Raw genomic sequence first — 11,483 nt, 5'->3', positions numbered from 1 at the left:
GAAACTTTCTTTCAGCTCGTGTGAAGTGGGAAGTTGCCGTTTGCAGTACCCGGTTGCAGAGGCAAGGCTCACACCTCCGTGGTGTGCGCAGGGAACACCAGGGGATCTGCTCTACAGCTGTAAGTGGAGAGGTACCCTGCCAGCCTTCTCCAGGGGCATTGGATGTGGCTTTCCTCATTTAGAGAGAAAATTGGCTGATCTCCCCTCAGACTACTTCTTCATCCGTGGGACCAAGCACGAGACATTGTGCTGGGTCCCCCTCACCTGGGCAGCACCACCTAGGCAGGTACACTATGCTACAGTCTTTAATTACACAGCCACACGTTTTTTTCCACATTCAGTGCCAAGGGTGGATGTGAAGAGGTCGATCAAGGTTGCATGGAAAACTAAATCTGGCTTTTCCTCAACTTCAAGTGACTTCTTCCCTACTGAGACAAGCCTTGTTATGGAGGCTGGTATGTATTTACAGACATTCACACAGAGGCTGAATATACTTACAGAAATGTGCATGCAGTAACTCTAGCTTTACAATAGGATGTTGATTTAATTTTCCTCTTACACAAATCTCAGAGCAGTTTGTTTAATTGAGGCTTTCAAAAGCCCTGTAAGGTAGGGTGTTATTACGCCCGTTTTATGCAGGAGGAAGAGAAGCGGGGGGCAAATCCTGCTGAGAATAATACACTCTTGTATTCTAGGAAGCTGGTAGTGAGTGAGGACAGGGAAGGATTTGCTGGCACATAAAGGAGAATCACATCATTTCAGAAGAAAAAACAGTGGGGTTTGGTTCCCCTTGGCAGGGCCGGGCAGTTGCACAGGTCCACGTTCCCACCTGCGGCGGGCTGCCTCCTCCGGCAGGCAGGACACGCGCTCCCTTGGATCAGGGCACCGCTCTGAGGTTGCCCTTGGCTTGCTGCATGTGTGGAGGTTGAGCAACTTGGATGCTTTCCTACTGGGTTTGGGTATCAAAGCCTCCCTAATGGGATACCTGAAGGTGTAGACAGAGGGAGGGGCAGGAAAAACCTCCGAGATAAACTCCATTGTGTGGGAGGGTGGAGGCTCTCCGAATGGCCTCAGGAAGGAGTCAGGCGATGGCATGTTATCTCTGAGTAGCTGAGATACCAACTTTCTCCCAGCCTAATGAAAATGAGGAAGAGACCCTTTTAATGTTCCTAGTGAGGGAAAGGCTGTGCCAGGAGCCCTACCCTTACTAGATGCTCAGTCCACACAAGGGTGAGATGTTTTGAATGCTCCTTCACTTGCGATTCATCCCTCCTTAGGTACAACAGAATCTGCTCTGCAGACAAGGATTGGCCTCTTCTGGATGTGATGCCTAGAGGTGAGATCATCCCCCAGTGCTAAAACCTTAAGAAACCTGTGGAGTGCTGAATGCTTTTGTTGTTGGTTGGTTTTTTTTTTAATTCTCAATGGCTGTAAAATTTTTTTTATTTGAGATCAGTGATGCCAGCTTTTACATTTTAAAGGCTCAGGCTCTTTGATGCTTTTCTCAAGTCCCCAGCTCCTGGTGTCCTGCTATCACTGAGGAATCTCATTTCTCTTTTTTGTGTATGTGTTACATTATGTCAATACATTTCTAGACCTCATGGCAGTACAGAAATGCTAGGAAAAATGTAGTTAGAGTATTTCACAAGCCTGGAAAGCAGAGGCAAAGGAAAGTCACCAAAAACACATTAAAAAGATCAGGACCTTGACTTCTGGTATTTTATCTTTTCAAAATTCAAGACAAAGAACTTGTTACAGGCTACGTTAAAATATCTATAACATCTTACCAAATTTTGGTCAAATCTAACCTGGGTTAACAGCAGAACTGTGATGCAAAGGCAGGGGTTTGCCCTTACTTTGCTAAGCATGCCGCACTGGCTGGAGGGGAGCTCTCGGAGGCTGCTCAAGTCGAATTCAGTGACAAAATGGCTGCGGCAGCTGAGTAGTTCTTCAAAACATGATACAAGTGCAACGTGCCAAGGATATTGCTGACATCCAAGGAGACCAGTGCAAGAAGATGAGAGCTGCCACGGGGGATGTAATAGCAGGCATTAACACCGGCTGATGGCAGACCTGGAGAGCAGGATGCTGTATGGGAGGAATCTGGCAGAGATGATGGTGTAGGAGGGCTGGCTTGCCCCCATGAATGAGATAATATTTGGTCAGCCGTGAATGTACTGCGTTGCTCATAACCATCCCGTCGCCAGCTCTCCAACCAGCTCCTCTAAAAGGACTAGAGCTCAGGGGCTCTTATGAAGTTAAGGAAAAAGGGGGAAAACAAAATAGTTTTCATGTGTCACTCAAGTGTGGGCTGGAAGGAGTTTTCCTGCATGAGAATTCTTGGAGATCCAAATATTCTCTTCTTTTCCTGGGCCAGAAAGTCAAACATACTGAAACTGTTCACAAACTGAAATGCTATGGGGAAAATCAAGTTGAGATCGACAGAATTTTGGTTTCCTAACCTTAAGCATTGTTTTAGTTGTGATGCTTTATAGGCTTTTAGAATCTTAAAAGTTGACATTTGAATTTTTAATTTAATCTAAAATTTTCCTATACAAAATGATTAAATATTTACATATTCCAGCCACTTGGAATTAGAAAATCTTTCCCTGTAAAAACAGAAAGTCACAAACTGACCTTTTCTTGCCAGAAGCACATTCTAATAACTTGGCTTTTCTTGTTTAGAAAACAGAATTAAAAAAAAAAAACCAACAGCCCACCACTTCTCTGCTGAGTCCAAACCTGGGGGGATTAGCTCCCCCAGGAGATTACACCATAACAAAGAGTCCAAGTGTCTTATCACCGATAAATACATGTTTACCTTAGACACCATTGCTGTTCCAGGGAACCCGGTCTCAGATGCACTGGCACAGCATGGTAAGAAGTGAAGTACCAGGCTGAGATGGGTGGTGCATCCCTGCTCAAAGCAGTGTCCTGATGGAGCGTAGGAGGAAAACCTCTGAGATCGCCGACTTACAGGCTCTGTCTGCACTGGGAAATCTATCCGGTAACTTACTTCCTACTGAGGCTATCAGATGAACTTGTCTAAAATCCCCTTGTACCTACCTGGCACCCAGCAGACAGCAAGCAGGACCCTTAAAGGCTATTCCAAAATTTCTGCCTACGGCCAGAAATACAGTTGCAACTTGTTGATTCCTCCCCCCTCTGTGCCACAGAAAGACGAGCTGCCGTGTCCTGTGTGAGCTGCTATTTTGGCATCTTGGAAAGGAAACTGCAGCTGAAAGTGTTGCTCTGAGCTGCTCTTCGGAGGACAAAGGCGGAGAGGACAGTATTTGAGTTTGCAGCAGAGGAGTAGGGAAGGATGCGACTGTCTGGCTAACCAAGGCTAAGAGGAAAAGGGTTTGTGAGCACTCGCAGCTTGCTGAAAATCCGGGAGCAGAGCTGAGCCAGTGGAGCCCTTGGACAGCAAGCCACAAGGGCTGTCTTCCCAAAGCTCCCCCAAAACATACTGAAGGGGGCATGCTTGAAGGGGACGTGCTCCGTCCCTGAAATCGCAAGTGAGAAGAGAAACCCCAGCCGTTTTGCTGAGCGTAGAGGAACATGGGACAGGGAGAGGGGCGAGTCACAAGAGGAGGATGGTGCAACCTCAGCTTACTGGGTTCGTTATCAGAAGTCACCACCCGCTGCTCCAGCCCGACCCCGGCAGAGCCCAGGACTGCAGCCACAGGTCCTATGTCAAGCCCGAAACTCGGTGGTGCATCGCGGGATGTCTTTTAGGAAACATTCCTGTCTGCAGTAAATTCTCCAGGAGGCTGTTACCTCCCTGGGCATCTGGTCGTGCCAGAGGGAAGAAGAGCAGGGTCGTTGATCTGTCTGACTTCAGTGAAAACGATAGCAAGCAAAAACCATTAGGAAATGACAGCCCCATGGTCTTTTCTGGTAGCCTACATGAAAAGATTGATGGCGATCTGATCCCCGGCAATGCGATCCCCAGCAACGCGTGGAAGAGGTGGAAGAGCCTCAGCAAGCTCCCTCCAAAAACCAGGAGAAAAATTAGATCAAAGTGACCCCCATCACCCCTAAAACACAAAGACGGGGGGACGGTGCCGTAGATTCAGTGTTACGGCGTCCGATTCCTGTGAGAGGGTGACCTGCTCCCTTTAAAGTTGGAGGCGTTTCTAGGGGCGGTGGCCGGGGTTCAGAAGAGCCGAGGGGTACGGGAAGTCGGTCCCTTTATTGGGTGGAACGGCTCCCAGATCTTCTCCTCCCTCCACCCAAAATCAAACAGAAACGCACAAATGAAACGTATACCTCCCTGAACAGTGTTAACTGCAAATGGTACTAATTAGCGCTCCCCTAAATGGCAGTGATTAGTTTACCAGCTGATAGAATATTTACTCTAGAATTTTTTCTTTTTTAAAAAAAAATAAACCCCAACACAACACACACAAAACGCTATTTATTTATTTATTTTACAAATTCCTGCCGCTGGTTGTGCTGAAAATGTGACTCACGCAGCGGGAGCTGAAACTGGAGTGGCTCTTCTACTGAAAAAACAGATTAAAGCACAGGAAACAGCTTGCGAGAACAGGCAGGCGCTTCGAAAGCCATTTGCAACACCAAGTTAACAAATAACGCTGGGCTTGAAGTACGATAAATTAACAATTTTAAAATAATACAACTTCCCCCTGTCGCCTTGCAAGAGCGGTTTTTCCGTGATGCTCCGCCAGCTCTTCTCCACATCACCGCTTTTGCCAAACTGGTAGGTTCCAGTTCGGTCATAAATTGCTCGGTGTCGGACGTGCAGTAAAGCGGAGGTGACGGGCGGCCCTCGGCTTTCCCTGCCCCGGTGTTTTGGAAGGCGAATCCTTCATAGAGCTCTAGGAACCTCCGCTCCCATCGCTAATCCGCGCCTGCCTCCCCTTGGACAGGCCTGGCCACTTCCTTTCCCAACAAATCTCTTTTTTCCCCCTCTCTCCCCTGCTTGTTTGCTTTTCAGAAAGCTGATTCAGCCTTAAAGCCGAGCGGTTGCAACGCCCGGCAGCAGCGTTCTGCATTCTGCCCCCGCCGCCTGGGAGAAAGGCGAATAAACTGCGATGTAATCGCTCCTTTGCAGCCAGGATGAGCCTTTTTTTTTTTTTTTTGGCTTTTTTTCTCGGGCAGCCTGGCCTTAGAAAGGCAAGGGGGAACAATGGTTAACGGGGAGCTGCTGGGGCGCCGGGGGTTGTGTTTCACAGGCGATATCCATATTTGATCAGCCCCAAATGAGGGGGCGAGTGGGGCTGGGGGCTGGGCCCCCTTCCTGGGGGGGGTTTGCAGGGTCCCCACGGCGAGGGGGTGGGCAGGGATGGTGCGTTGGGGGGTGCTGGGGTGCCCTTGCACCCTCCCTTGGGGGGATGAGGGTGGTTTTGGGAGCGAGGTAGCTCCTGGCTGTGGAAGATGGAGACTGGAGAAGGGGTGAAGAACTGGGGGGTGGGGTGGGGTGGGGGTGGACACCCTGCCCGCACACCCTCTCTGGGGACACCTGGGGGTCGACCCCCTGGCCCTGACCCCGCCTTGTGCTTGCAGCCCCCCCCCCCCCCCCGCACCTGCCCTGACCCCCAGACCTGTCCACACCCCAAGGCTCCATTTGACCCCCGCTTGTGCCTGCTGCCCCCCCGGCCCCCCCACTCCCCAGGCATCCTGACCCCACGGTCCCTCCTGACCCTCTGCTGCCCCGAGGCCTCTGTGCCCCCCCCAGGCCTGCCCCGACCCCCAGGCCCTACTGCCCCCCCCTTGTACCCGCTGCCCCCCGCAACCCCGGCCCCGCCCTCCGCCCCTCACAGCAGGCCCCGCCCCCCTAGGCCCCGCCCCCGCTGACCTGCCCCCCCCCCCCCCCCCCGCGCTGACCTGCCCTCCCCGCCCCTCCCCCGCCCTCTCGCCGCCGTGCAAATCTCGCGAGACGCCGCGCGCTTTCACTAGTGTGTGTGCACCAATCCGGCCGGGCCGGGCCGGGCCCAGCGCCGCGGGGAGGGGGCGAGCACCGGCCCCGGCACCTGCCCGCGCCCCGCCGCCCCCCCCGGGAAGCGAAGGGGTCTCCGCAGCCCCGTGCCCCCCCCTCCCTCCACTCGCTCTCCCCACCTGCCCGGGCGCCGCCGCCCGCCGAGCCCTCCCTCGGGCCTTTGTCCTGCCGCGAGGCCTTGCGGCTGCCGCCGGCCTGCGCGCACCCCGGCTGCGCGAGGTTTCTTACGCGAGGCCGGGGATCCGCGGCCTATCCATCCCTTCTCGCTCCCCCACACCCGCCCCGTCTCCTTCCCCGCCCCGGAGCCGGCGAGGGGCGAGCCCCCACCTTCCACCCCCACCCCCCCCCCTGCTGCCGCCGCCCCCCTCCCCTCCGCCCTTCTCCCCCGCGTGGAGCCCGGGTGCCCGCAGCGGCGGCGGCGCCTGGCTCACGAGAGGCCGCGGAGCCGCCCCTGGCCTCCCCCTCCCGCCCGTGCCGCCGCTGCTGCCGCCGCCGCAGCAGGTTCCCTCCCTCCCTCCTCCTCCTCCTCCTCCTCCTCCTGCTCCTGCCCCCGGCGGCGGCGGGATCCGAGCGGTGCCCGGGGAGCGCTCGGCCCGGGCAGGAGGGGAGAGGAGCGGCGGGGCGGCGGCAGGAGCAGCAGCGGCGGCAGCGCCAGGTGAGAGAGCCCGGGGGCGGCGGGGGAAGCGCGGGGACCCCCCTCGCCTCCCTCCCCGGCGCCGGGCCCGAGGCCGCCCTGGGGGCGGCGGGGCCGGGGGTGGGGGGGAAGCCGGGCAGCGGACCCCGGGCCGCGGCGGAGGCGAGGGGCGGAGGCTGTTAAACGCTGCCCACCGCTGGCTGCGGCGGGGCCGGGCCGGGGTCACGGCGGAAGGGCCCGAGGCCTGTGCCCCGAGGCGGCGGGAGCGAGGCCTGGGCCGCGGGTGCCCGCCTCGCCGGGGCACGGCGCAGCGCAGGCCCCGCGGGCTCGCAGCGCGGCCCGGCCCGGCGGGCGGGGGGTAAGAGCGGGGCGAGGGGGTTCGGCCCAGCCCGGCCCGGGGGAGCGCGGAGGCCGCGGGCCGGCGGGGGAGGTGAAGGGGTGGGCACGGCCTGTGGATCCCCGGCCTGGGAGTTGAGGCGGTGCTGCCTGGGGTGCCGGGGAGGAGGAGGCAGGCCGAGGCGGTGCAGCAGCTGGCAGCGGGGCAAGGCTGCTCACTCACCGGCTTATTTTCAAACGCGTGCCTCTGTTTCCCGAGTGGGGAGGGAGGATGGGAGAGAGGTGCTGAAAATCACCCCGCAAAGGAGTCGGGGAGGGCAGGGAGGGAGTGCCATCCCCTGCTGGGAGGGGTGGCGGGGGGGTCCGGGGCAGTCCCCAGGCCCCGGGAGGGAGCTCGGCCCTGCGGTGGCGGGGAGGGGGGGGAGGCTCGGGAACTTGTGGCAGTCCCTTCCCCAGGCCGGCATCCCGGCATGGGGATGCGATTCCCTCCCGGATGGTCGCCCTGTGCCCCGTAATGGGGGAGAGACCTGGGAGTACTTTAACATCTCTGCCTTCATGGCTTGTCTGTCATTTTCCTCGGTGCACAGATTTCCTGTTTTGAAAACTAGGCTGATAGCTTTGTTGGGCTTTTAAAGCCCATAGTAGAAATAGGGTTCTTTAATAACCGCATTTAGTATCCCATTAGTTTTTGAGGCTTGTTACTGATTTGGGAGAGCAATTGTAAATGCCCCCGGATGGATTCACTTTGCCCCCTGTAACTTAGATCTGCAGCGTTTGGAGGAAATGGCAGGGACAAAATGGACAGTTAATAAAAGGAACAATTGTACACTGCCTATTCTAGAGGGCACTTGCTGCCCTTCAAGAACTTTCCTCATTGCATATGCTCTTTATACAGCAAATCTTCTGTCTCTTTTTTTTCTACCTTAGTCCAGAAAATGAAACTGGAACAGACATTTCTGGAAATGAACTTGATTGGTGCAGTTGGGAAGATGTGATTCACAGTTATAATGAACATTGAAATTTGTCCCATTTTTTCGCAGTTCAGTATTCGAATTGTATATTTCCTGATTTTTAACTTGTTTATACAACTATGCTGTTTTGGGTTTTTTTAACCCTTCAAATAATGGCATCCGTTGTGTTGGATTGCCAAGAGGTACCCCAGGTACATCCAGTGTATAGAAGCAGCTGTTACGCTAGAGGTATCTGATGCTTTAACTCTATAAAGTAAAAGGTTTAAACAAGCATTATTTTCTTCTTACAATCCCTTTCTGTGCTTGGAAAAACCAAAGCTGTTGTCAGTGAAATCTGGAGTTCAGGGAGATCTAGTATTTCCAGGATTGGCCAAAAATAAATTATGGGGTAAAGAATGTTGCTTTTTTTTCTCCTAGTCATGCAGCACGGATGAAAAGCTCTGAAGCTTTTAGTCATAACACTCTGGTCCCATGTTTTCTTTTTTATAAGCATCCAGTGGGAGAATGTGACATAATTGGTTTCTTGGATTTAGAGATCTTGAAATGGCTGGTACAACAGATAGAAGAGGAAACTTTCCAGCAGGGTTATTACTGCATGGTAATCTTGCATTTCTCTTGCAAGAAAATGCTTTCTACATGGTTATGCTGCAGAACAGGCACTGTTGAGTCTCGTCAGCGGCACGGAATATTAAATCTCTCTCCTTTCCTTGCATTGCATAATCTGAGTGTTGTTCTTCCATAGCAGCAGAAATGATGGAAGAATTGCATAGCCTGGACCCACGAAGGCAGGAACTACTGGAGGCCAGGTTCACTGGAGTTGGGGTTGCTAAGGTGAGCATAAGTACCTTTGGTAACAGGCACGACTGCTTATCCATCCTGCACTGCACTTTGGTTTTTTAATTTCTAAAGTGATAATTTTGCTTTGCTAGCAGAATGTTTTGTATCAATAGTTGTGTTTTGACCGCTAATTTACTTGAAGTATGTTTAAGAGGAATGAAAATGGGATCTCTATGAGCAGATGTTTTACTATACAGAAGATTTTGGGTTCTAATTAAGTTCTTAGGAGTTGCGCCATCTTAAGGCAGCTTGTACACCCCCCCAAAACCCATGACAACTTTGTCTTTGGAAGTGGGAATCTCATCTGTCTCTTCCTTTCTCCAAGTATGCATTTGAAAACTGAATTTGGCCACTTGTTAGATACAGTATCAAGTTTACTGTGTTTGATACAACATGTAACCAGACTTAATATATTTAGGATTTTGTTCAGTTCTTTGTGGGTGCAGCGTGCTAAAATTGTGTACTCGGTCGCATAGAACACACACACAAAAAGTATTTGAAGGTAAGCTCTCCCATATTTGTGATCCACAACCTGCTAGTAAAATCCCATCTTTGTCCTCACGTGCAACTTCATAACTGTTCAGTAGCTGCCTTTCTTGAGTAAGGCACTTAAATAATAACACTGTGTGGTTGCTTGATATACTAGCATTAAGCTCTGAGTTCTCCAGATGTTGTTGGTAGTGTTAATTGATAGTCTCTCTGAGCAGTGAAATGGTGGCAGAACTCATCTTAAACTAGGTCAGCGATAAGGAGTTTACTTTTGAGGAAGATACTGAGTTTTGGACAACATCAAGGTAGATGGTAAAACAACATTATTGCTAGATAATTTTTCAGAAACGTCTTAGAATTATTTAGGGAAGAAACTTTGTAGATGCTGTTGTATTTCTTAGAAAAATTCAGAGCAAATCAGAACTTGAAAAAGGGTTTCGTTTGAGTTCATACTTTTCTTTCTGATCTGTACTTCAGTCAGGACTCAAACAAGGTTAAGTCTTGGAAGGTAGCGTAAGTAAAATGTTCAGCTGTAAGGTAGTGTAGTAAGGAAGATTAACACTAGAAGCTGTTAAGGGGTAACGATTTCAGTTACTGAAGTAAGAGTGTGGGGTTTTTTGATCTTTTCCCCCACTCTTTAAGACTTTTTTTTTTTTATCTTAAGGCTTTTACTAGCATAAAAGTTTATGCTATGTAATGTATTACGATCTTGCAAGACTTGTTTTATATAACATTACAACTTTTTATGTACTTTTTCATCTGTTTCTTACCTCTTCCCCCCATGTTTGTCACTTGAGCATCTTTAGCTGTACCAGTCTAGATAAAGCCAGACTTTCTAGAATAGCTAAGACTTAGAAGCATAGACACTATCGTTGTTTTAAAACAGTGCCAACATACTCAGTGCTTACAAAGAATGTTAGGAACTATTCCTTTTAAAGGAATAACCTTTAAAAGATACTGGAAAGCAAGTCTTAATTATGTTTTCAATATGTTTGGAGCAGAAAGTACATGCCCTTTCTCTGTAGGGTGAATATTGAAAACTCATTTTTGTTTCTAAAGCATATCCAAGTAAAAAAGCCTCGTTTCTTGGAGGCTTCACTTTGAGCAAAGCTCTTCTGTTACTGAGTTTTATTTTTACCTGTTGTTATGCAGTATAGTGTTTTACTTTGTATCAGTCAGTAAACTGTTAAAGTGCATTACACTTATTTCAAACCATATATATTTATTTACTTGCATACTCGCTAATTTGCAATAGATCAGCCAACCATTGATATGAATTAGCATGACTCTACTATGTTGCAGCAAATCTTGGTTGCAATATTAATCTCAGATACTACGTTCCCTCCCAGGTTGGTGCTTCAAATTCCCTCCCTACCCCCCCAAGTCTCCGTCCGTCATGCTCCGCACTGGCATTGGTAGGTCATTGTCTTAAAGGGAATATATTGGGAAAGCTGTGATACAATTTGTATGATTCAACTAAGATTTTTTAGCTCTCTCCAATTAAATGTTGAAGGAAGGCTACGTAGGGTAAGTTAGTGCCATCTAGTGGGACTGGGACTGGCACATCCTCCTGGGATAGAAGGTATTCTGTTGCTGTTTATTGCATAAAAGGAAGAAATGTCATCTTAGATGCTCTCCTATTGGGTGAAGGCAGCAGGCAGTTGTAACTGAGCTTCCTGCCTTCCACTGACTTGGTGTATCACTTAGTGTGTTTGGTTAGGTTTTTTTTAATGTTTAAAAATACAGGGTATTTTTGGACCGGTGTAAAACTAACGTACTAGTTTACATCCTTAATACAACTGCAGCTTTAAAGCCCACTTTCCCTGCATGTTTGCAAGTAAAGAACAACTATACGTGTTTCTGAGAATGAATAAAACTGCGCTGATCTAGAATAAATTTTTAGGCTTGAAACTAGAAAAAAAGCTTCCTGCCATCAGAGTCATGGGATTCTGGAAGAGCTTTCCAGTAACAGTAGTAGAGGACAGAAATCCTAAACTGTTTTGGAAACAGCCGTGTCCTGTCACCTCCTGTGGTAGCTGAAGGCACAACCCAATGACCCAGGTCATTTGCAGTCCCAAATGCCTCAAAATTCTGTTGCAAGTATGTGATGAATTATCTCACTTAGTAGCTGGAGAATATATTTCTCTAGAAGCTTGGAGTTAATACGTGGAATCAAATCTATGAGCAAGGAATGTTTCCAGGCAACTGTTATACTCATGTGGTTCATCCAGGTCACTAGATAGCTTCAAAAAGC

The 11,483-nt window shown here is 50.4% G+C and overlaps 1 protein-coding gene across 9 annotated transcripts in view; it reads left to right on the top strand.

The window, feature by feature from the left end:
• The first annotated feature begins 4,579 nt into the window (after nucleotides 1-4,579).
• The window catches only part of TLK2 (tousled like kinase 2), a 46,066-nt gene continuing 39,162 nt past the window's right edge, over nucleotides 4,580-11,483 (top strand). For 2 of the 9 annotated variants that reach the window (XM_075523286.1, XM_075523278.1), the window contains exons 1-3: nucleotides 5,937-6,617; nucleotides 8,646-8,734; nucleotides 10,579-10,644. In XM_075523286.1, the coding sequence (XP_075379401.1) occupies nucleotides 8,654-8,734; nucleotides 10,579-10,644 (147 nt within the window). In that variant the 5' untranslated portion in view covers nucleotides 5,937-6,617; nucleotides 8,646-8,653. Of the gene's footprint in view, nucleotides 4,724-5,936; nucleotides 6,618-6,819; nucleotides 6,955-8,645; nucleotides 8,735-10,578; nucleotides 10,645-11,483 lie in introns of those variants that run through there. The other 7 variants (XM_075523282.1, XM_075523279.1, XM_075523283.1 and 4 more) reach the window with 7 other exon arrangements.

Source organism: Mycteria americana, chromosome 22 (assembly GCF_035582795.1).
Source record: "Mycteria americana isolate JAX WOST 10 ecotype Jacksonville Zoo and Gardens chromosome 22, USCA_MyAme_1.0, whole genome shotgun sequence".
Lineage (NCBI taxonomy): Eukaryota > Metazoa > Chordata > Aves > Ciconiiformes > Ciconiidae > Mycteria > Mycteria americana.
Note: the sequence above shows the minus strand (reverse complement) of the source record. Positions and strands in the feature narration are given on the sequence as shown.